Here is a 23,966-nt window from a genome sequence, read left to right as displayed (position 1 = left end):
TATCTCAGGCCAAGCAGACCTAACAGCACACTCGCTGCAGTGCTGTAACTCGAGGTTTTGTCTGGGTTATCTGGGTCGGGCGACAAAACCGTCCGATCAACATCCCAGACAAAACCTCGAGCGACAGCACTGCAGCAGACAAAATTTAGACCTGCCACACACTGCACTATAAAATACTCACATAGCGTAATCTCGGGCGGTCGTGCTCTTCTGGGTTTCATCACAACTACCTTGACTGGTAAATCCCATGCGAAACATTATGGCAACGTGATAGAAGAGGGACAGCGGTTATAGACAGGGCGAGATCGACGGACAGGGGGCACTAAAAGTAAAACATGTGTAAACACACTGAAAGCCAGCGAACAGAATCAAAGAATACAAAACACACATCAGGCCAAATAAAAAAGTATTTTGTTTCCGTAACCCGACCTATCCTATTTAGAACCTCTCCGATACTGACGTGTATTTAAATTTTCTCATTCAAGAAAAAAGCATGCATGATTTTGCCGAATTTTGCTGTATGAGTCATACTGAAATAAGGAAATTAAAGAAATAAAGTTCCCGACTGACCGACACTGTTTCCAGAGGGCTTGTGAACGAAAAGCTCCATTTTTTGTTCCTTACGCCTGGATTTTCAAATCTAGACTGCCAGTTTCAGAAAACAAACTCGGAGTTGAAGAAAGACATACATTGTATAGAAAATATAACAAGACTGAATTTCTTTGATTTGTCATTATTTCAAGTTTTTGGGACGTTATTTGTCTACACCTTAATCCAATGGAAGTTCCTGAGTACAATGCTGGTTTAGTGGTATTATTTTCATAGCACTTCGACTTGAAATAGATCACAATATATTCCGCCAACGCCGTATGATGTGTTCGATGTGTTGCATATCACAAAAAGTTTACGAAAACTGACGAAGTGGGGTGAAAAACAGTGGGTTTGCTGGTATTTGTCTATTTATGGCAGAGGAAGTCACGTGAACCAATTTTAGCATTTGCGCCCATCATGTGCACATGGATAAGGACACCGGTTGCTGTGCATGTTGGCGGCAAAGGCGCCCTCTTCAGTTGCGGGCATACTTTTCTTTGAAATAATTTTAACTCTTGAATATGCGCCCTGCATAAAAAAACTGAACTGTATTCTGAAATGTCTACAATGATGAAAACATGAATACAAATGTGCATTTTTACAGAAGCTGCATAAGCTGGAGTGTAGATCAATGGAGACTCAAGACACTACGTTTCGTTGTGAAGCGTGATATTTGCCTTGTCTCTGGCTGTAATTTGTATGTTAGAGGCCTAAATTGTTATTGGGTGGAAATCAGGGGATTGAGTTTTAAAAAAACTGTGATGGAGACCGGGGGAGGGTCAAATTTTACAACAGATATTTTTGGGGAGTTGGGTCTATATTTGACAATAGATTTGTATTACCAAAGTAGAACCAAATATTCTAACTTAAAGCTTATAATATAGGGGAACAATATTCCAAGGTAAAGTGTTCGCACGTGCACGGTTTTACGTCGGTCTGGGTTGCCTAGTGGACATCTTGTTGGCAATGGGGAATCCCAGTTGTAGGGGTAGGGCAATGGGGAGTTTTAACTGTTTTGGGGACTGGGGAGCGGGTTTCAGACCATAGATACTGGAGGGCAGTGGGCATCAAACTTCCCGGCAAACTCACAAAGGGGAGGGTATATTTTTGCCGTAGGCCTATATCATCAGTGGGAAGGCAGTTACGAATAGCTCTACTTTCCCCTCCAAATTTTAGTTCAAGGTCAAAAATAAGTAAAATTGATATATCAGCCTTCAAAGCATGTTTTGTAATGATTTTTCGAAATCAATGAACTTTGGCGGCACCTGCTACGTGCGTGAGGTAATAGCTGGACCAGGTCAGGGGCTTAGAATGTTTGAAGTTACCCACAATGCCTCACCAGCTGATTCCAGCAAAAGGCGGAAGTCGGTCTGAAGTCGAATGGATACGTCGCCCAATCAACATCTCTTTCGCATCAGCTTGTGCAAACACAACAGCGACCCCACGATTATTTCTTCAGTTCAAGGTTATCTCGCCGAAAGGCGTCGACTGTGATGGTGTAGCACAGGTAATGTTGAAATCTTTGCAGTCTGGTCTCTATCACGGCCCGGTCCCTCCACAAATTCGGAGTAGTTTACATAATCACGGTCCCTCTGCTCATACAGAGCTGGACGCCGTACGCCCCATCCATTCATGCCATATGTTGCCATCGTGGAGCTACCAAAACGGTTGCCATAGACACAGGTCGAGTAGACATTATTTGTGATGATTTTTCCTATTATTATCATAACAATGATTATGAATATTAATAAATTATTAATATGAATGTTACAGAATATTAAAACTTTTTTACAAACAATGTCGTCTACTTTGTGAAAATACCGTCTGGAAACCCATTGTTGTGATAATTATGATTGTTCATAAATTACAATTTAATTATGATAAATAAAATCATATTTTACACATTGTAATCTGCTTATGTGAACAGCCCACTGAAAAACCCTTATATAATTTCACAATCTATGCCAAAATGTACAAGTGACACCATTGCCCAGGTTCAGTCTACGGCGGAGAGTTACCATTGCCCAGGTTTAGTCTACGGCGAGAGTTACTACACAGTGTATATAATGAGAAGGTAGCCAGCTCCACTCGACAGTAAACTGACATACCCATGAATTACCTCCGTTTTCTTCACTTCTGCATGTTGATTCTCAAAATTTCTCCCGGTGTTGGCAAGTCCATAAATCAGCCATCAAATCTACCCAGTTTTGACCACTTAGACGGAAAATTTGTGAAGTTTGGGGCTGCGAAAAGGTATATATCGCCAAAATAATGATGCAGTCCTCACGGAATCGACAGCATCTTCATGCTCTGACTGATCGTAGTAAATAAAATAAATGGCTATATAGCCTAATCTAGCCTCTTGACTCTTTATTTATTTTACACCCCATTACAAGGATGTTTATCTCTCATATACACACATCTTATAATTAATTAGTCAACACAACTAATTATGCTAATCCGTGAACTTATCAGGGATTTTATGGGTTGGTCGAATTCGCGGGTAACAATGATAGCGTTGCGGTGAGATCGAAAGGGTTGCGGGATTGAACAATAGCGTCGCGGGCCGCGACGCTGTTTAGGGCTGGGGAGAACCCTCAGCTGCCATGAATGTGTTTCTCCTGGTATATACACAATGATACTTGCCATTCATCTTGAAGGTAATACATGGATGGATTTACTACAAGCTTGTGGTACATCTATCAGTCACGGACAATCATATAGCATGACGTACCACACATAGAACATACCATCACACTGTGCACAGTCATTAAGGATGTACGATCGGAAAAAGTAAAAGTAATGTCAATTTTTTCAAATGGGGTTTTTTGAATACCTACATATGAGAGTAGTCCAAAACTGGGAAAAAAAGATGGGGTCACCGCGCTTGTTTTTTTACAAAATGACATTAAAAATTCACGGTTTTTCACAAAATCACTAAAAATCAATAAAACAGGTCATCATTTTCATATTTATATCATGATTGCATTTTTCACGTTTACACTGTAAAAGAACAAACAAATTATAAATTTAAGCTACTTTGAAGATTTTACTTACATTAAAATTGAGTTAAAAAGTCACGATATTTATTTTTTAACCAAAATTGCAACAAATATGCCCCAAATTTTAGGAATGGGAGAGGGTAATTTATTAATTATTGATAGTTTCTACTAATGTCAATTTTCTCAAACTTTGCTAAATAATAGCCCTTTTTGTGAATTTTTCAAAACCACATTTTGTTTAGTAGGTCACCGAGCTCGATTTTTCACAATTTTGCAAAATGTAACTAGGATTTATAGGTTCTGGCGATAAACCATGCTCTCCCGGATTCGTCGCGCGAGGGCGCTCTTCAAATGCTGCTGACCTGCAGTGGCCCTGTCCACGCATCATACTTTATTTAATGAGAGGGAAATGACAGAACAAAGCAATGACTTTCAGATTCTTCTACTTTTTAGAGTCTATATATTGCGAATCGGACGTCACACTTCTGACTTACGCTGTACAAGCTATGGTCATGTTGCATTTTTTTAACTCTTTGCTTAATTCTCGTACCTTCCAGCGTGTTTTGAGGGTACGCTGAAAATTTTCTCGTCGCGATTTTTCTCCGCGATATAGAAATTTTCCTTTACCTGCAGGCGACATTTTGTACAACGCAAAAGCGTTCGGAACGTCACTATGCGCGCGTGGTTACTATGGATACATTTCTGCGCGGAAATCCGCGCAGTACGCTAATATTTTTCCGATCGGACATCCTTAAGAGGACAAAAACCAAGATCACCCTGCAGTGTAGGAGATTCTTGCAAAATAAATATTCAATACTGGCAGGCAACTTGGAAATTTGTCCATTGGAGTAAACTTTTGGTACCCAGCCCTGATAAATTATCTTTTACACAATGCTGTAGGTGTTCCTCTCATCTGTAGGCAAACCAAAAATAGCATTAACTAACTCAAACTGGAACTGGAACTACAGGGTGACTGAACTTTTGACAACCGGTGCTTGAGGATGTGCCGGCCTCTAAGGCAGACAGTCAGTTATTTCCAATAGCAACACAATCATAACATTCACCCAGCCAGCGCTATAAATTTGTTCTCCCTGGTCGTCATTGCCAACATTTCTTTTTCTTTAGCATTGTCAGGCATACAGTACTTATACCGTAGTCTGTCTCATTGCCCAGCTTTTAATCTCTGACCTCCACCGATGTGCCCTAAACACCAGGTCTTGGAAAGCCAAGGCTAACATGTAGAAAATTTGCCCACTATTTGCTTGATCGGCACTTTTATGTAACTTTGCTCCAAAGCATACATGGTAGATACTCGCTTGCCATGGTTTTGCGGTAATGCCAACATCTACTCAACAATGTGCTTAAGTTTATTCCTCAATTTTGATATGATATTAATATTCCACGGATATGGGGCAAGTCTACCTGTCTAGCTGAACCAGGCTGCTACTTGCCAAACCAGCTGCATGAGCTTGAAATCAGGCCAGGAGAGTGCTGTACTGCATTGAGCCAGCAAGGGTAAAACAACAACATTACTGATAGGTGATATAAACCTGACATGTTTTATGTTTTTTCATTTTTAGAAGAAGACAGATGATGAGAGACAAGGTACCTTGAGGTGGAAGTGAGGAACTCTGCAAGGAGAATGGATTTCAATAAAACACTCAAGAATATCGGTGAATTTGGAAAACAGCAGCGGCAACAGTTTGTTATTGTTGCAGCGATATGTTCAATGTGGACAGCTGTACACATGCTGTGCCTTGCATTTTTTGGCTGAGTACCCGAATTCCACTGTGTGGATCAGAAAGTGAACACGAAAACTGATGATGTCATCAGCAATGTGTGTGCCAAGTCATGCAAGAAGTATGTGTATAAAATGTAAGAATTTACATCCATAGCAAGAATGGTAGGTGTAAACAGCAAAAATTATTTCATTTGAACATTGGTAATCTGGCCCTTTAAAATTCATTATGTAGCAAATCACATGACAACTTCATCAACATATCATAAAGCATTTTCTAGACTGTCGACAGTCTGGTGTGCCTCATCTTTCCTATTCTTGGTAAAGTGTCTCGCACATACAGGGGTGGGGTTGAGGGTTTGCAAGCATAGCGTAGAAGGCACGAATTGACAATGCCAAGGAATGACTGTGATTGGTTGCTAGAGAGTCTATCATATACAGTAGATCATTTTTCAAGTAACCATGACATAAATATCTTACAGTCTATGGTATCTTTAGGAAATGTATGTTGCTTTCTTCATTGTTCAAATCACAGCATTTAAGTCTTTAGCCTAGACACAAGTGTGCTATGTAGGAATGCTGCTTAGTTTGTTTGATGAAAACAATATTTCAAATTGGTTTTACATAGATCTATTTATTGCCTTAATTAAGTGGTACTTCTTCTTGATCATTTGATCATTCCAATTCAGACCTGTGGATGTGAACTCTAGGGGAATAAAATTAATGATAAAGGTAACTTTTTATTGATGTTATAAACCTATCCTTTTATAAATATCTGCTGGGAGTTTTGAAAGATGCTCGTCAAGCAGGCATTGTTGGTGAACTTGGTAAATATTCAATCAAAAACTTTGTATTAGTATGTCACATGTTAAGATATTGGCATAGTTTAGTAATGACTAATAACATTCTGTTACGTTCAGCATTTGCAAGATGTCATTCAAAGTGGTTTGAATTCATTCAAATACATACACTTTGTACTAGTAAGTCACATGTTAAGATATTGGCATAGTTTAGTAATGACTAATAACATTCTGTTACGTTCAGCATTTGCAAGATGTCATTCAAAGTGGTTTGAATTCATTCAAATACATACTACATACTTAAGGTGAAAGAAATATAAATTTTAGTCATGTGTCTGTAAGCATTAATCTCACTATTAAAACAGTCCAGAATAACTTTTCAAAGCATTTATGATTATCACGTTTCTTGGTACAGAGACTTACACAATGATGATAATTGGAAGGGAATGAATAAGCTAAAAACTTATTGGCAATATAACAGTGTTTATATTGGCATGCGATTGGATAGCAAAGAATGGACCACAATGTAATGTAACCACTGTGTTGACACATTGCCCAATGTTGTTCTCATATTGCAGTGGGACCTGGTTTGCAGTGAGAGTTACAAAATTGGCCTGGCACAGTCTATCTACATGTCAGGTGTACTGGTCGGCAGCTATATCTTCAGCAGTTTGTCAGACAGCTATGGACGTAGAATTTCCTTCTTTTTATCAGTGGGACTGCTGACAGCGTTTTCATTGGGGAGCGCTGCAGCAACTTCATATAACATGTTTTGTATCCTCAGGTGAGTTTCTTTAGAAGTATTACTTACCAGGATTTAAGTTCAATATTTGTCACTGGTAATATATGAAATCTGCCGTATTAAATCCCAGTGAAATATTCGATAGCAAAACCAGTGAATTAAAATCACTTTGAAAATAATCAATAACACAATATTCCATTGTCCATATTAGAGCAACTCATCGTCGTTCTTTGGTGACCATAGATTATAAATGGCAAAGTTTAACCTCGGCAATCCGTCAAATATTTCTCTGTTCATTCCTTTTTCACCAGGTTTTTAACAGCCATGTGTAATGGTGGTGCTGGTTTGACCGGTTTTATTTTAGCCACAGAAACTGTTGGTCCATCTTATCGAGCCTTGGCTGGTACCCTAGTCCAAGCATATTTTGCAATTGGCATTGTGGTAAGTTTATACTTTTGTAAATATCACAATAGGGATGTGCACTGAATTGTCGGTACAGTGTTTTCTCTCGACTGCACAATTGTGCAAATTGCGCTTTTAAAGCCATTACCTGCCCTGAAAAGTTACAGACAGCACAAAAATTGTGCACAAAACACTAAGCAAAGATGTACATGCATATGATGGGCTGTTTTTAAAGATTTAGTAATTTGCATTCTGCGGCAAATATGTATGCTTTTTAAAGCGTTTGAAAATTTTATGTCATTGTACCAACTTCATAGATAGCAAGCCATAATCAAGCAAATACAATAAAGAAAATGTTATACTTGCATGTGATGGGCACAAAGCATTCCTTGGATAGCAAATTGGGCAAAGCATTATTATAGAAATATGGCAGAGACTTTGTATGTCACAGAAAAAAGCTGGTATAGGCTTTTATGCATTCTTGATGACATTGTATTTCCTTTACATTTCAGATATATGGTGGTATCGCATACCTTATACGGGATTGGAGGTACCTCATTGCTGTCACATCAATGCCAGGGATATTATTTACAATGGCCTATTGGTGAGTCAAATACTTTAATAAAGGCCCAGTACCCTGTAACTTTAGACAAATTTCTCTGGTTTGTCTTGAACGTATCGGCTACTGTGTCTTGATAAAATACCCAGCACCAATAGAGCTCCTGAAACCATTCAGCCGTGAACGTGCAGACGCAGCTGCAGAATGCGCTGCATACAGGGTCAGGTGGGGACGCCTGGAAACGGCTAGTGTTATTGAACGTGCACTCCGTACATCTGTTCCAACGCATGAAAAATTCTGCTTTTCTTAATAGTAGATGAATAATAGTGTAGAAATATCTTGATGTTGTGATAATAATTATTGTGGCTGTAACATGTCTTTGCTGGCATATACAGCATTTACAAATGTTGGACTGGACTTCTTATTAACCTTTAACCCTCGACCCTTCAACCCTAGGATAATCCCAGAATCCCCTAGGTGGTTGATAACCCGTGGCAGAGTACATGAAGCTGAGGATATTCTGCACTATATTGCAAATAAAAATGGAATGAGAGTCACTAAAGACATGCTGCAGTTAGAGTCTTCAGATAAGTCTTCAAACTCTTCAAAATCTTCTCCCATGGCTGGAAAACATATGGCTTCCTGGACCTATTCCAGCATTGGGAATTACGGAAGAGGATGTTGATTTTAACTTATACATGGTATGTACGTTGGATTTTATTGTACACCTACATCTACAACTGATCTATGGAATTTCATTGTGCAGTAACTTTCTATACATGTGGATATTTGTCTTCTGAGATGGAAAACTAAATATATATCAATGCAGCCATATACCAGATATACTATTCAAGTCACATACAAACAGCTGTGTTTGTATCTTTTGATAGGTTTACATGTAGTATGGTGTACTATGGATTAACTATGAATGCCAGTAGTCTTGGAGGAGATAGGTATCTGAATTTATACTCTCTGGTATTGTGGAATTACCTGCATATCTTGTATGCATGATGTTTATTAACAGGTAAGTAGCAATCAATTTCCCTTCAAATACATATCCTTATATGCTTTCAGCAAGACTTCTTTATTTGCCAAACGTGAAATCAATGTAGGTTGGGAACTTCCATTCTGGAAACACATCAAATCCATCTGTATGTCCTGATGCTTTCAGCAAGAGTTCTTTATTGGGTTTACCAACCTGAAATCATAAAAAAACATTGGGGGCCTTCCGTTGAGGAAACACCTCAAACTTTGAAGGCTTTTAGAATTAGAGTTAGTTGTAAGGCTGTGGTAAGGTAGTATGGCGCATTGAAAATGAAAGACTTCAACTTTTGCCCAAACTTTCCTCAATGAATATTTTAACCATCAACTTACCAAAGCAACTATAATTCGGGGTTACCATGCAAAGTTTGGAACTAGCGAAACAAATTGCCCAACTTTTGCAATTTTTGAAATTCAAAATAGCCACCATTCCTGTGTTAACTCTATGGAGGAAAAATTAAATTTGGATTTTCGAAAAACTAAGACAGTGAAAGGTTTTCTTTCCCGAGAGCTTTAAAATGAGCTCTCACAAGTAGTAGATCATAAAAATTTTTTAGAAATTTGAGAGTCCGACTAGCTGTCCCCAAATTGCGTTCTACCTTAATCAAATGCCCATATGCAGTTTATTTTAGTTAAACAAGGAGGGGGAAGTGGTCTCTATATGAAGTCTTTGCATGATTTCCTCCTAATATGATGAATGTTATATTTGTCAATTTTCGCACATGATGACAGTGACTCTGTTTATTGTCCTTCAGATCTGGAAGACAGAAAACTTTATTTTGGTCCATGATGGTGGGAGGCATTGCATGTCTGTCATTAATCATTATTCCATCAAACACAAGTATGTATATTCATATTTCTATTTTACATCAGTTTTGGAGGCCCTGATTAGAATTAGATGAGGTTTTAAATGATGTAGTCATAAAATTGTTATGAGATTTTTAGTGAACAATAATGAGTAAATACAGTGTTACATGTAAAAAAGACATGATTGAAACATGAGTCTTTTATAGCAATATGCATACATTGTGTGAAAAGTGACTAATAATGTTACATGTAGCTATTTCTGGGCATTCAAAATATTCTGTTGGTAGACTTTATTGATAACTTTTTATTGTAAATAATAACTATTATGCTTGCCATCTCACAATTGTTTTCTCATCCAGTTGCTGACATTTAATATTTTCATTCACAGGTCACATTGATTCCATAAAAACTTCCTTGGCATTGCTTGGTAAGATGGGCATTGCCGCGGCTTTTAACATCATTTACATTTACACTGCAGAACTCTTGCCAACTGTACTGAGGTGAGAAATCTAGAATATGTTCTAATTGTTGCTGTATAAATTTTCAGTTTGTCTGTGCTATCCCTGTACAATTTTGTTTGCAGACAGATTGATTTTGAATATTATTTTATTCAGGAACACTGGTATTGGAGTCTGTGCCATGGCAGCTCGTATTGGTGGAATCCTAGCACCAGCAGTTGTACCATTGGTAAGTACATCAGGGTTCGCGGTAGAGGTCGCCACAGTCGCAAAATGCGACTAAAACTCGTTTGTGGCGAACAAAAACTCATCGGCAATCGCCACGATCTCAAAAGCGTGGCGACAGCTGATTTCTATAGTCGAAATTGATAAAACTAAACTGTCCAAATCTTAATGCTTTTCCACTGATATAAGACAACATAAAACTCTTTAGTTAAGGCACTTACTGGAATTGTAAAGGAAGACAAAATACAGAAAACAGTTATTACATTCTCGCGATCTCGATCTCCATGAACTGGCATTCCGATCACGTTGATACTAAGATAGACAACCATAGCCAAAAGCAGCAAAACTCAGTGACGATTCCGAGCTTTATTGACACAGTTTTTCATATCGCAGTATCAAATCAAATTGATTACACAATCCTAGATCAGCGACATTTAGTGAAATTTCCACATTAATCATAACTTGAAAAAAGTAAACGTGAAACAAAGACGTCGTGTATGCTTTCGATCAACAGCATAGCGTGACTAACTGGCATGGCATGTGCATTGACTGCACAAAAAAGCAAGTCGACATTGCAATATCAAACGGTCTACATCTTGTGAAAACAATGACAGAGCAGTGAAAGTTGTAATAGTCACCGGTAAAAACTCTTCACTGATGAAAGGATAATAGCGTCAAACAAATGAAATTGCATATTTAGAGAAGGAAAACCAACGTCGTATAGTGGCCTTGAGTGACAATAACAATGGCGGATGTGCGGAGTAGGACTATTCTATTTAGGTAACGGGGGTACGGAGGGACACAGATTCATGAAGGTACTGGCAAAACGTGCCATTTTCCTAACGATGCTGTCGCGGGAACTTCAATGTCTCATTGTTGTAACACCTTTTTAATAGTTTTTCTGATCGGAAAAGTAATTTTACTAACTGTAATCATCTATTATACGCGCATCACCTTTCTTTATCGGGGTTTAAGTAGGGTAGGCATGTAAAGTAAAGTGAAGTAAGCCTTAATTGAAATCCTATCCAAATTGGGGATCTTGATCATAAAGTACAATATAGGTTTTGCAAAATCAACAACAAAAGAGTATATATAGATGAGGATGTAACATGTTCATCAATATTTTACTCTTTTTCATTTTTATTTTGGTCTGAGTTCAAACAATTTTCCCAAATCACATAATGATGATTTGATTGTTCTTGAAAAATGTTTATAAGGTCTTGTGTGTCTCTGAATGTGTTTTTACAAATGTTTAGTTTACTTAAAGATCATGTCGACTGTCCTTTGCAGTGAAAAAAGAAATGTATAGTCTCATGTATCTCGTATATATATATATATATATATATATATATATATATATATATATATATATATATATATATATATATGCATTTATGAATGTATTACATCAAAAACTTGAAGACTGAAGCATATTTCTACCAGCATTTAGTATGTGTGGCTAATGAAAGTTGCGTGTGGCTAATAAAATGAGGACCAAATTAGCCACACTGAGTAAGTGTGGCTACTAACTTGAAAATCCTACCGCTAACCCTGGTACATGTACAACCAAACCCTTTAACTACAGTCAAACCTGTCTTTAAGTTAGTGGTCACCTCTTTATAATGATCACCTTGCTGTGGTCCTGTGGCATTTTACATATTAAAGGCCTTCTACAGAATATACATCTCTCTTAGGCTACAATTACAAATACCTCTGGAGTGGGTAGGGGAGATTTCTAGGGGGAGGGAGGGGCTTGAAAAAATTTGCAACATGCCAGAGGTGGATCTGAAAAAAAATGACATTGCAAAGCGGGGACATGAAAATTTATTGATTATCAAATTCTTTTCCAAACACCTTCTGGCACTTTCATTTCCTGCCATTTCCATTTTTGGGGCGCAAGTTTTAGGGTATTAGTTATTCAAACAGCCAACTTGAGACAAAAGATTTAGGTTGTCATGATTTCTAATTACCTAACCCTTCTGTTGTGCAGTGTTATTGTTCAAAAATGTCCTCTATAATGACTAAAAGTTTCAACTTAACCTTTCAATAACAATTTGGAGATAACTTATTTGATAACATTCAATAACAATTTTGGAGATAACTTATTTGATAACATATTCCCATTGACAATACATTGGGTCTAGGTCGGTGTCAAATGTTCATGTCGCTGTATGTACGTTTTTTATTTTTGAGGACTTTGACAGAATACAAGCTATTTAGAATAGTGCATAGTTTCATCAAAAACAACTGGAATCTTCAGGTCAAACAACCTTTAAATGACAGTTTAGGAGATGATAAACTATGTGTCCAAATCCTTGTGAAAATGACTCTAGCTGGAAAAATATATGACCACCATCCCTCAATACAGAACTGTGACCGTTCAAAAGTGTTCGAAAGAAAAACAGTGACTCTCTCTAAGTGTCACAGTCAGTATCAATAATATCTGAACTGACATATAATTTCTCAATTGACCTTTGAACTTTCATGGAATACTTTTTAACCTCTACAAATAGTCACTTTGGTGAAATTCCAACATCATATTTGATATTCACATCTGCTCTTTCAAACACCCTATTCTCATCAAGTACATTTATATCAATAATCAAACATCAATAATCAAACATCAATAAATATAAAGCTTTTGATGTTTTGTAATCTAAAAAAATTATTCATAAATTTCAAAATCAAATTTCTTGCACACACATGCACTTGTAATAACCCTAGTCCAACACATACATTAATATCAATAATCAAACGTCTATATGTACATAGATTTATTTATCTTTGTTTTGTAAAAAATTATTCATAGTTTCCTGATAGGCTACAAGGTATAGTGAATCAACATTTTCGGTTAAATTCCAAAATCAAATTTCTTGAACACATATGCACTTGAGACCACCCTTCTTCTAATCAACTACAATTATGTCAATTATTCAGGGTCCATACATGCACAAATATTGCTTGTTTTATATTGGGAAATAATTATTCACATTTTTGTCATAGACTCCCATGTATAGTGGATCAACATTTTGATAAAATTTAAAAATCAAAGCCATTTCCTTTACTACAGACATTCTTGTAGTTGTTACCAAATTGCCAGAAGAATGCATGCATTAGGTTCAAAGGTCATCATGTTAGAAGCAGTCAAGCTCACTTGATATCCCAAATACAGTGTGTGGTATACATGTGTGTGTTCATTTAACCTTAGATGTGTGTATCTAGACATCTATAAATTTAGTAAAGTCAGCAGTTTTTCACCGCTTGTATTCCTATGGGTACATGGGATTCATGAAATTAAGCACAGAAGTAAGTGTATTGACTGGGTATTTTATGAGCGTCTTGACCTAGCAAAGCAGCAATTATGCACGAAAGACAAATTTTACGCCCTCATAGTTCATGCACATGTTTTAACCCTTTTCCTGCCAAATCGGTGAAAATCCGCTTGAAATTCGGTGTAGCCAGAATCTAAGCACTGGTGACCGTTATTCTCCAACCCAATGGAAATCGGGCCCTTTTGGGTACCCCTTTCCTGCCAAGTCGACGGCACTACGTTTTGCTATCCCCTGTGCGTTTAGGGGTCATCCGAGGAGAGGTTTTCTGACAAGGAACGCCTTTTCCCCTCGAAATGGGTTCGCAGGGAGTCGATAGACAGGGAAAGGTGCAGAAACCTGTCCGCCAGTCCCCCACACCCGAGGGGGGCTGGGTTTTTTTACCGCTTTTTAGCGGACTTGGCAGGATAGCATGGTGACGTTTTCTGGCGGAGTTGGACGTACTTGGCTGCCTGGCACTATAGAGATTGCTGCCGAACTTGACCAACTCGGCAATGCTAATCTAGAAGGCTACCTCTTGTAAACGACTTGGTAGATATGCCGATGGTGCGAGACGAAAGTCACTTATTCAGTTGTGCGTGACTAAAAATGAGAACGTATTTTTGACGAAACGGCTCGACTTGTTCCTCCGATGGAACGGATATGAACGACTCGGAAATACCATTACAAACTGGTGTCCAACGTACTAAGCTGAGCTTCAGCTCTGCAAGTTCAAGCCAGGCAACGTCCTTCACCGCCTTGCCGTGCCATTCAATGGACGTAGCTTTGGATTTTTTATTTATTATTCCATCGTCCGAAGTATTGGCTCTGGTTTGCAGGCAATGTATCCTCTTGCCGACGCATTGGTAACTACGTACGCTGTTTGCGTACAGAGAATTCATAAGGTCAATAAGGTCAATGTGTAGTCTGCTACGGGGATACCGCCTGCATTTAGTTATGCAAACCAGCTAGCAGTACAATATGGCTGCCAGGCATGTGGACACGTCGATGGCTAGAACAATGGAAGCATATGGCACAAGATCACTAATTCACTTCCGGGTTCGTTACCCACGAAGATAGTTCGGAAGAAAAATAGTGCAACCCTGAAGTTTTGATATCTGCATGGATGCTTGTTAGGTTTGAACTTTAACGTCAAGAATTTTTGTAAAGATATTTTCTGCCTGAATCAAAATGCAGACTGTTGTGAATAATGGCTGAAGCATTTGGTGGTAATATGAGGTGTTCTAGGGCTAATAGAAATCATAACAATAAGCCTGAAATTTGTCAAAAACACCACTGAGGGCGCTATTTTCATCGCTATCTCAAAATTTCCGTGGACTTGCCCACACGAAAAATTAATGAGTAGTTAAGCTGACATTGACCTAACACCTGTTAAGAGGATTCGTGCCGCTGAATGTTTTAAAATAGGAAAATCGAGCTCAACGCTACTGTGGTGGCCTATGGGAAATGAATTAGTGGTCTTGTGCCTAATTGACGGCCCATAGGAAGCCCTATAGGGGGACATATTTCAGTACGTATGATGTCCTATGCTGAAAAATAACAACCTTTTGCACTTTCTATTACTTCGAACAATACTTGGAAATATAAAGGTATGTGGAAACCAGCTCAGACACTAATTTTGATATACTTGGGGTGCCCAAATCCCTGCTGGCGGCCATATTGGACTCAGTGAGGAATAGGGGTATGGATAGCTTTTTGTCAATTTCTCCCCTAATTCAACTTAATTTGTCAAACCAGTACTTTTATTGTTTAGACATACATTTCTTTCTTTATATCAAAATTCGTGCAAATCCATTCATAGCGGTTTTCTACAGAGAAATTTATTATTCAAAATTTCCGTAAAAAGTCGATGAAAATAGGCCTGGCCCCTGAAACCGGGTTTAATTTCGGGGGAGATACTATTTGTGAAATCATTATCTTTTTTTGGGAAGAACACAACTAAGCAATTGTAAAAGTATTCTGATATGAGTGTTTGGGACACAAAATTTGTTTGCCAGGAATGTGTTTTTATGTCATATGGTGTCATATGGCTTGGTACAGAGGTGACGCAAATTGCTGCCACAGGGCCGATGAATGTATGTCTTGAGGCAGGTGTAGCAATTGAAGTGTAAGGTTAAATTTTCTTTTATTTTAGTATTTGAGTCATATCCACCAGTACTTTGATTGGTGTTAAAATTGTGCACTTTTGTCAATTTAAGGTTCACTATATTGGCACAAGATCACTAATTCACTTCCGAGTTCGTTACCCACGAAGATAGTTCGGAAGAAAAATAGTGCAGACCTTGAAGTTTTGATATCTGCATGGATGCTTGTTTAGTTTGAACTTTAACGTCAAGAATTTTTGTAAAGATATTTTTCTGCCTGAATCAAAATGCAGACTGTTGTGAATAATGGCTGAAGCATTTGGTGGTAATATGAGGTGTTCTAGGGCTAATAGAAATCATAACAATAAGCCTGAAATTTGTCAAAAACACCACTGAGGGCGCTATTTTCATCGCTATCTCAAAATTTCCGTGGACTTGCCCACACGAAAAATTAATGAGTAGTTAAGCTGACATTGACCTAACACCTGTTAAGAGGATTCGTGCCGCTGAATGTTTTAAAATAGGAAAATCGAGCTCAACGCTACTGTGGTGGCCTATGGGAAATGAATTAGTGGTCTTGTGCCTAATTGACGGCCCATAGGAAGCCCTATAGGGGGACATATTTCAGTACGTATGATGTCCTATGCTGAAAAATAACAACCTTTTGCACTTTCTATTACTTCGAACAATACTTGGTAATATAAAGGTATGTGGAAACCAGCTCAGACACTAATTTTGATATACTTGGGGTGCCCAAATCCCTGCTGGCGGCCATATTGGACTCAGTGAGGAATAGGGGTATGGCATAGCTTTTTGTCAATTTCTCCCCTAATTCAACTTAATTTGTCAAACCAGTACTTTTATTGTTTAGACATACAATTTCTTTCTTTTATATCAAAAATTCGTGCAAATCCATTCATAGCGGTTTTCTACAGAGAAATTTATTATTCAAAATTTCCGTAAAAAGTCGATGAAAATAGGCCTGGCCCCTGAAACCGGGGTTAATTTCGGGGAGAGATACTATTTGTGAAATCATTATCTTTTTTGGGAAGAACACAACTAAGCAATTGTAAAAGTATTCTGATATGAGTGTTTGGGACACAAAATTTGTTTGCCAGGAATGTGTTTTTATGTCATATGGTGTCATATGGCTTGGTACAGAGGTGACGCAAATTGCTGCCATAGGGCCGATGAATGTATGTCTTGAGGCAGGTGTAGCAATTGAAGTGTAAGGTTAAATTTTCTTTTATTTTAGTATTTGAGTCATATCCACCAGTACTTTGATTGGTGTTAAAATTGTGCACTTTTGTCAATTTAAGGTTCACTATATTGGCACAAGATCACTAATTCACTTCCGGGTTCGTTACCCACGAAGATAGTTCGGAAGAAAAATAGTGCAGACCTTGAAGTTTTGATATCTGCATGGATGCTTGTTAGGTTTGAACTTTAACGTCAAGAATTTTTGTAAAGATATTTTCCTGCCTGAATCAAAATGCAGACTGTTGTGAATAATGGCTGAAGCATTTGGTGGTAATATGAGGTGTTCTAGGGCTTATAGAAATCATAACAATAAGCCTGAAATTTGTCAAAACACCACTGAGGGCGCTATTTTCATCGCTATCTCAAAATTTCCGTGGACTTGCCCACACGAAAAATTAATGAGTAGTTAAGCTGACATTGACCTAACACCTGTTAAGAGGATTCGTGCCGCTGAATGTTTTAAAATAGGAAAATCGAGCTCAACGCTACTGTGGTGGCCTATGGGAAATGAATTAGTGGTCTTGTGCCATATTGCGTTGCACCCGTGCATCGCAAAGTGAACTGAAGACTTGGGTTTAGTGACTGGTTATCACTGGTTAGCTGCAGCCCAAGCCATGTCGGTACAAACCCGTACCTGACTGAGGACCACTCGATTAAGTCAGTAATGAACGGTAACACTCGTAAACCAACTCCCAACTGAGCTGGCTAAACTACGTGGAGCTGTGCTTCAATGGCTCAGCCATGTCGTTAATACAATGGCAAAAACGTAGTTTTTGTGCTACACTGCCAAGTCGTTGAAGGTACGTATTCAATTGACCCTACCCTGGGGAAACAGGACAGGTTTGCCGGTGCTGCTGCACCCCTAGCACGACCCTCAGGGTCTCTGACTAACAGACGAGTGAGGTGATGTTTGTGCCTAGCGGACGTGCGTAATACTGAAAGAGTTTATTTCCGAAAAAATAAACATGAAACGGCAATAAAATGACGCACTCCCAGGGGCAAACAAAGCCGGTGACCTCAATTTTTTTCTGCAGTAACCCTTGAGCTCCTTCCCCTGTCAACGGGCATGTAGAAATTATCAAAGTCTAACACGTATAAGTACGGCTAAATCAACCCTGAAAATGGGCGATTTCTGCCAAAATGCCTGGCAGGATAACATGCAGGAGAGCAATCTTTTACAGGCACTATTATGGGGGCGGTTTTCTACTGACTTGGCAAAATAACGGACAAGGGCGCTCGGCAGGAAAAGGTTAACATTGTGCATTATGTGTGATAGATTTCAAGGACAGGTTTTTCAAGTATCTTCGACCGGGCAAATCCACAATGAAACGTGGGTTTGTTGCAATGGTCCATGCAATTCCATGCTAAAAAACAAATTTTTACATCTTTATATTTCATATACATCTTTAACATTGTACATTTTATATCTTATGACTCAAGGGTGAGAGTTTAGCTTTCTTCATATTTGGTGGCACTGGATTCACAGCCGGAATGTTTGACTACCTTCTACCGGAAAGCCTTAACAAACCCTTGCCAGAGAGCATCGCTGATCTGTCGCAGACAAGTTCAAAGGTCACCAACAAGGAAGCCATGGTGATGGACGAGCAGCGAGTCCAGGATGTTGAGAGGAAAATAGACAAACTGAGTAACCATGACGACACAGCATTTTCAGAAAACGATGATTAGGAAGGTTATCTGAAAAGAAGTGAATGAAATGTCAAAATATTCTTGTTAATATCTGCAAGACAGGGTATAGAAAATTGATGTAATGGAATAAGTTTTTAATAAGGTGAATGATATGATTGCATACAAGAGAAAAAACCAGACACCAACTTAATCTTTTTCAATAATTAAACCTTTGCGACTTCTATGGCAAGGTATTTCTATTGGTGTCTTGTTCTTATTTTTAATTGTTTGTTTTCTGGTTTGTCTTTTTTGTTGTTAAAAGAAATGTAAATGTTTATAAGCTGTAGTGTACAACATGAACAGAGTTCAGCTTGGATAAACAGAGGAGCGGCTACTTTACATAACAATGCATAATTTGAATATTCTTTTCTTGTGAAAATGTATCAATTTGTATGGTTATTAACATATGAATAGACTGCTGGCAAAAACTGGAAGTTGTCCACCCCTTGAAGGCATGGTTCAGGCGTCAGATTGTCTTGCCAGGAAATTTACTTACTGGATTACAGTGTCTATGGAAAACAAAACGCTATGACCCTTTATAATCTTCTCACAGACTAGAACAAACTCGATCCGTGGGATTGAGTCCCCTACCTTTAAAATCTCCGTATGGAGAACTCTGAAGGTGAATATTAAAGTGTACACATTTTTTGTACGTACAGTATTTCATAAACATGACAGGTAATATATGTTTTCCCCAACTTTATCAGTACAACTAATACTACTGGCATCTTTTTTATTGTCATAAACTGTTGAAAGCAAATTACACCATATTACCACGCTGACTTGCCAAAGGCGTCGATTTGATTTCCAATGAAACAGATATGAAAAGACAGTCCTGTATTCAGAGATGAATTCATTTGGATTACAATGGAACACAAAACATACCTACCTCTGGCATCCATGAAACAAGCCTTTTATTCAAATATTGTATTTTCAGCAATTTGATTCATGAAAATGCACCTACTTTCAAACTAATCTCAGGGTCTGCATTATCGCACGCCAAAGATGAGTCCCTGTAACGAGGAATGTACGTTAGCAATGACAATCTTTTGTATGTTCTTAAGAGTTGGGAAAATGTAACCTTGAAAATCATTCTTTTCCCAAAAATACAGGGTCTTAAAAGCAAAATATGAAGTTTTGAGACCATGGAGCCTCAAATGTGTATTTTTGCAAAATGTATGAACTAAGAAATGGCAAAGTTCCAACAAAATATTAAGTACAGATCATTTGTAAGTGATTCAAGTTAATGTTAGCTTTATATCTTTTAAACCGTTTTCCTGCCAGACAGTCTGCAGTATTACTACCCAATTTGTCAAGTCAGGAAAAAGCAGTATTGAGCCAAACCATGTGTATTTTCGACCTGGCTTGGTATGTCATGGAACCTTTGGTCCATAAAAATTGTGTTGACAGTATCTCTGTTTTCAGGGACCCTCACATCTTCAATTTACTTTTTATCACTATTCACCAAAAATTCATTGTGGTGATAACATTGGAGATTTTCTGTTATATAATTGTTCCTCATGCTTGACTTTCTGCTTTTCAAAAAACTCATTCTTTTCTGTAAAGTATTTTTCATAAAGTATCATTAATATTTTCACAAAATGTGAATGAAAGACATAAATGAACTAAAGACTGTGATTTCACGTGTTGATACTTTCTGTAACTTGCCTTCCTTTAAGTAATAAAATAAATCAAAATCTGCCAGATGTTTCAACTCTGTTTTGTAAAGGAATTGTTGTTATTTCTTGTGTAAATATACTTTACAATTAATTCATAAATATTCTTAGGCTACGAAAAGATTTATATTCTATTCTTGCAAGAAGATACACAAGGTTATTTCATTCCTCAAGAAACGCTGTCTTAATCTGTATAGCCTGCATGTATTACTCTCTCACCGCCTGAAAACGACACCCTAATGATTTGTATTTCCTGACAATTAAAACATTTTCTCTGCTATTGTATTGTTAGTCTCTGCTGACGTTTTATGCACCTTGTTATTCGAAGAGTGTCCTTTTAAAAGATACCAGAATGACTAAGTAGTGTGACTGTAGTTAGATGTTTGCGTGCAGCGCAGGGGCAGGAGATTTAGGTCACATGTGGACGTTGGGGGCGCCGTATCTCCGATATTATGACATGACCCTATGTACGTGATATATAAACCTTATATAACTGGCACACCGGGCTAATTAAACCCCAAGCAAACTAACTACTTTTTTATCATTTGATGATGTGAAAAAATGTTTGCAATCTCACGCGAAGCTTCTTATGGACCCTCCCTGAAGACTGCTCGTCCAGCCGGTGTGTACTCAGGGAAGATGTACCCCTGTGAACGTGTGGATAATATAATTTAGGAGAGTTAGCTAATGTGACTACATGTTGTCCTGCTTAATTTCGTATAGCTTTGTCATGGCAACCAAGTTGTGACATCACTAATTATGAAAGACGATAAAAGACATTTTAGTATTGCGATTTGTCCGAAACGTACCTGGCAATATTGGTATTTTACGTACCACCAGCTTTTTTTCCAGGCCTGTAAATTGAACAAATCTACCTACTATTCCGAAGGTTTGGTCTGGATCTCAAGTCGTAAGGAATATTATTATATCATTACTTTATTTCTGATTTTATATCTGCGCATGTACATATACAGAATGGAAAAAGTCCCAGTGGGAGAAACATTTCTCGTTCATTACCTTTTGTCACGACTCGCACTTATGTGAAAAGTAGTTCGACGCATAAAAATTATCCACAAACTTGTAATCAACGGCGAGAATAAACTTTATTGAGAGAAACAAAAAACATGCGAATTCCCTGAGTTAGGCAGTAGTTTTATTTATTTAAACACTTAAAAACCCAGAAAGTACATTTGTTGGGTTTACAATTAAAAATATGAACGAAGTAACTTCACAATTTGTACCTGATAACATTAACACTGTAAGATTTCTTCCACTATGCATTTGCAATGTTTCCGCACAATGTTTATCCACCCTTTCAAAACATGTTGAAAAACGATAATTACACTCTTTTGGTGCAAATTTTCTACATATTTTATACACATGTATTTAATTTCGACTGCCCAGTGCTCGGGTTCACGCTACACAGGAACAGATTCCTTTGTATATGTACATATACGGCCTCAGGGCCTCATTAACTATGTGTCATATTCGTGGTTCACTTGTCCGTAAAACGGGATTTGTCCTTGATGATAATGACTGCAGAAACTTAAGCTTTCCAAATTTTAAGTATTTACAATAATACAAAGAAAAAAAATCAATAAAACAACAATGTAACATCATTTAAATCGACTTGCAAAAGTGCCCTTTCGGACTTCAAGATCTGGCCCGGCCCTGTAGCAGCCCAGCTGCCAAAATATACTCTCTGATAGCTATATTGTTCATACCGCCCTCTTGCGACAAGACATCTCGCTTACATTCGGTTGATGTGGTCATTCAGTTGAAACATGGCGACCTGTTAACACGGTCGCCGCCCGCGATCGCTATGAAAATTCCTTAAAGTGCGGAAACTATACCTGTACTAGAGCAATCAAGACACCTGTAAATACAAAACGGTCATCGGAATGTTCAGGTATGTTTTCGCACGCACATTTCAGTGAAAATCGTCGAGTTTTTCGGGAAGGTTTTACCAACACGGATGCAACGATTGAGGTATCAAACGACGTGAAATCTGCTGCTGCATAATTGTCTAAAACATGAAAAAAGTACAACTGTGAATAATTCCTTATTAATACCCAATATTTTGTTTATGTTAGGGGAAAAGCATAATGTCTAATCCAAAATTGACCAAAAATACCATAATTTTTACATTTTACTGCTAAAATTCAACGTCTTAAGCCTGTCGTTTGCATCGTGTTGTGTAAAACTAGTCTGGAAAGTTGTAGATTTTCACCAGAAATATACCTGCAGACTTGACATGTTATATTGTCATGTCTGTTTTTATGTATGTTTCTGTACACTCATGCACACATCTGTGAAAGTCAAAATATTATTCTGACAAATATTTCCCAAAATATTGCAATAGGTTGCTGTCAGAAAAATACAAAAATCATAATAATAATTATAACTTTATTGACGTTATTCATCCAGGTGAACGTAGTGCATTTGACCGAACAATTTGATTTAACAGTCCGTCGAAATGAAAACTTCATGTTTCATCCAAATTATCAGTAAAATATGAAAAATCATATCAATGACAGCAAAGATTACACATTTACAGCCTGCCAGTTGCAATGTGTTGTGTAAAATTTGTCAGAAAATTTGTAGATTTTCACTAGAGATATCCCTGCAGAGTTGACATGATGTGGTGTCATGTCTGCTTATATGTACAGTAGTTTAACACAGTCCCCTGTGTTACAACTAATCTGTATGGATTATCCTTACACAGTGCAATGTAACGGGGATCCTCTAACTGACCTTGACCTTTATAGCTGAGAAATTCACCATCACAATTGAAGTGAACCACTCTATTCCCATTGTAATCACAAACATATATGCCATCTTGTTGGTGATCAAAACACAAACCATAAGGCCACTGTAAGTGTCCCTTGCCAATGTCTCTTATACTTTGCATCTGGTGATTCAAAACATGAACACAATTCCTGCCAATGCCATAATCTGATACAAAAATACATTTCTTATTCACAATCAGATCCAAGGGTTTACTGACTTGTCCTTTTTCAGTTCTTGCAATGTGTTCACCAGATTTATTATATTTTCTCACATATCCTTTGTAGTCACCAATGAATATAAAACCATCAGGACTCAAGCAGATACCTCTTGGATCAATTCCTTCTTTGCGTCCAAAACAGTTTAAAATCTTGCTTTGTCCAGAACTCACCACAACTTGACCATTGTCCCAATCACTCATAAAGTATTGGTCATTGTCTTCATCCACTGTGACATTGTATGGATTAAATGACTTTGGGAATGCATGGAATTGTAAGATGAGATCACAGCAGAGTTTGATTGGATCAATAACCTGAACTCTATGATTCTGCCAATCACATATAACCCATTGACCGTTCTTCTTGATGTATATTCCTCTGGCCCGATTAAATTGTCCTGGCATTGATCCAGACCCAAACACTTCAAGGACACTCCCCTTGACCGGATAGCCTAGGGAAAACAAAAACAAAGGTCAAAGGTCAAAATGCAAACTACAATTTCTATGAAGTCAAACATTTTCAGATCTCACAAATTTTGACTGAATACAAACTTTCTTTGTT

General features: G+C 37.8%; 2 protein-coding genes across 3 annotated transcripts in view; one reads left to right on the top strand and one right to left on the bottom strand.

Annotated features, from left to right (window-relative positions):
- Positions 1-1,935: 1,935 nt before the first annotated feature.
- Positions 1,936-20,425, top strand: LOC139129403 (solute carrier family 22 member 15-like). Its single transcript, XM_070695032.1, has 11 exons — positions 1,936-2,098; positions 5,174-5,496; positions 6,710-6,915; positions 7,185-7,314; positions 7,788-7,879; positions 8,291-8,535; positions 8,725-8,858; positions 9,631-9,716; positions 10,071-10,182; positions 10,297-10,369; positions 18,479-20,425. The coding sequence occupies exons 7-11, from the start codon at positions 8,842-8,844 to the stop codon at positions 18,722-18,724; spliced, it is 534 nt and encodes a 177-aa protein (XP_070551133.1). The 5' UTR covers positions 1,936-2,098; positions 5,174-5,496; positions 6,710-6,915; positions 7,185-7,314; positions 7,788-7,879; positions 8,291-8,535; positions 8,725-8,841; the 3' UTR covers positions 18,725-20,425.
- Positions 20,426-21,606: 1,181 nt separating this feature from the next.
- LOC139129402 (E3 ubiquitin-protein ligase TRIM71-like) overlaps positions 21,607-23,966 on the bottom strand; it is a 143,683-nt gene continuing 141,323 nt past the window's right edge. The window contains exon 3 of one of the 2 annotated variants that reach the window (XM_070695031.1): positions 21,607-23,856. In XM_070695031.1, the coding sequence (XP_070551132.1) occupies positions 23,048-23,856 (809 nt within the window). In that variant the 3' untranslated portion in view covers positions 21,607-23,047. The remainder of the gene's footprint in view (positions 23,857-23,966) is intronic. The other variant, XM_070695030.1, reaches the window with a different exon arrangement.

Source organism: Ptychodera flava, chromosome 3 (assembly GCF_041260155.1).
Source record: "Ptychodera flava strain L36383 chromosome 3, AS_Pfla_20210202, whole genome shotgun sequence".
NCBI lineage: Eukaryota > Metazoa > Hemichordata > Enteropneusta > Ptychoderidae > Ptychodera > Ptychodera flava.
Note: the sequence above shows the minus strand (reverse complement) of the source record. Positions and strands in the feature narration are given on the sequence as shown.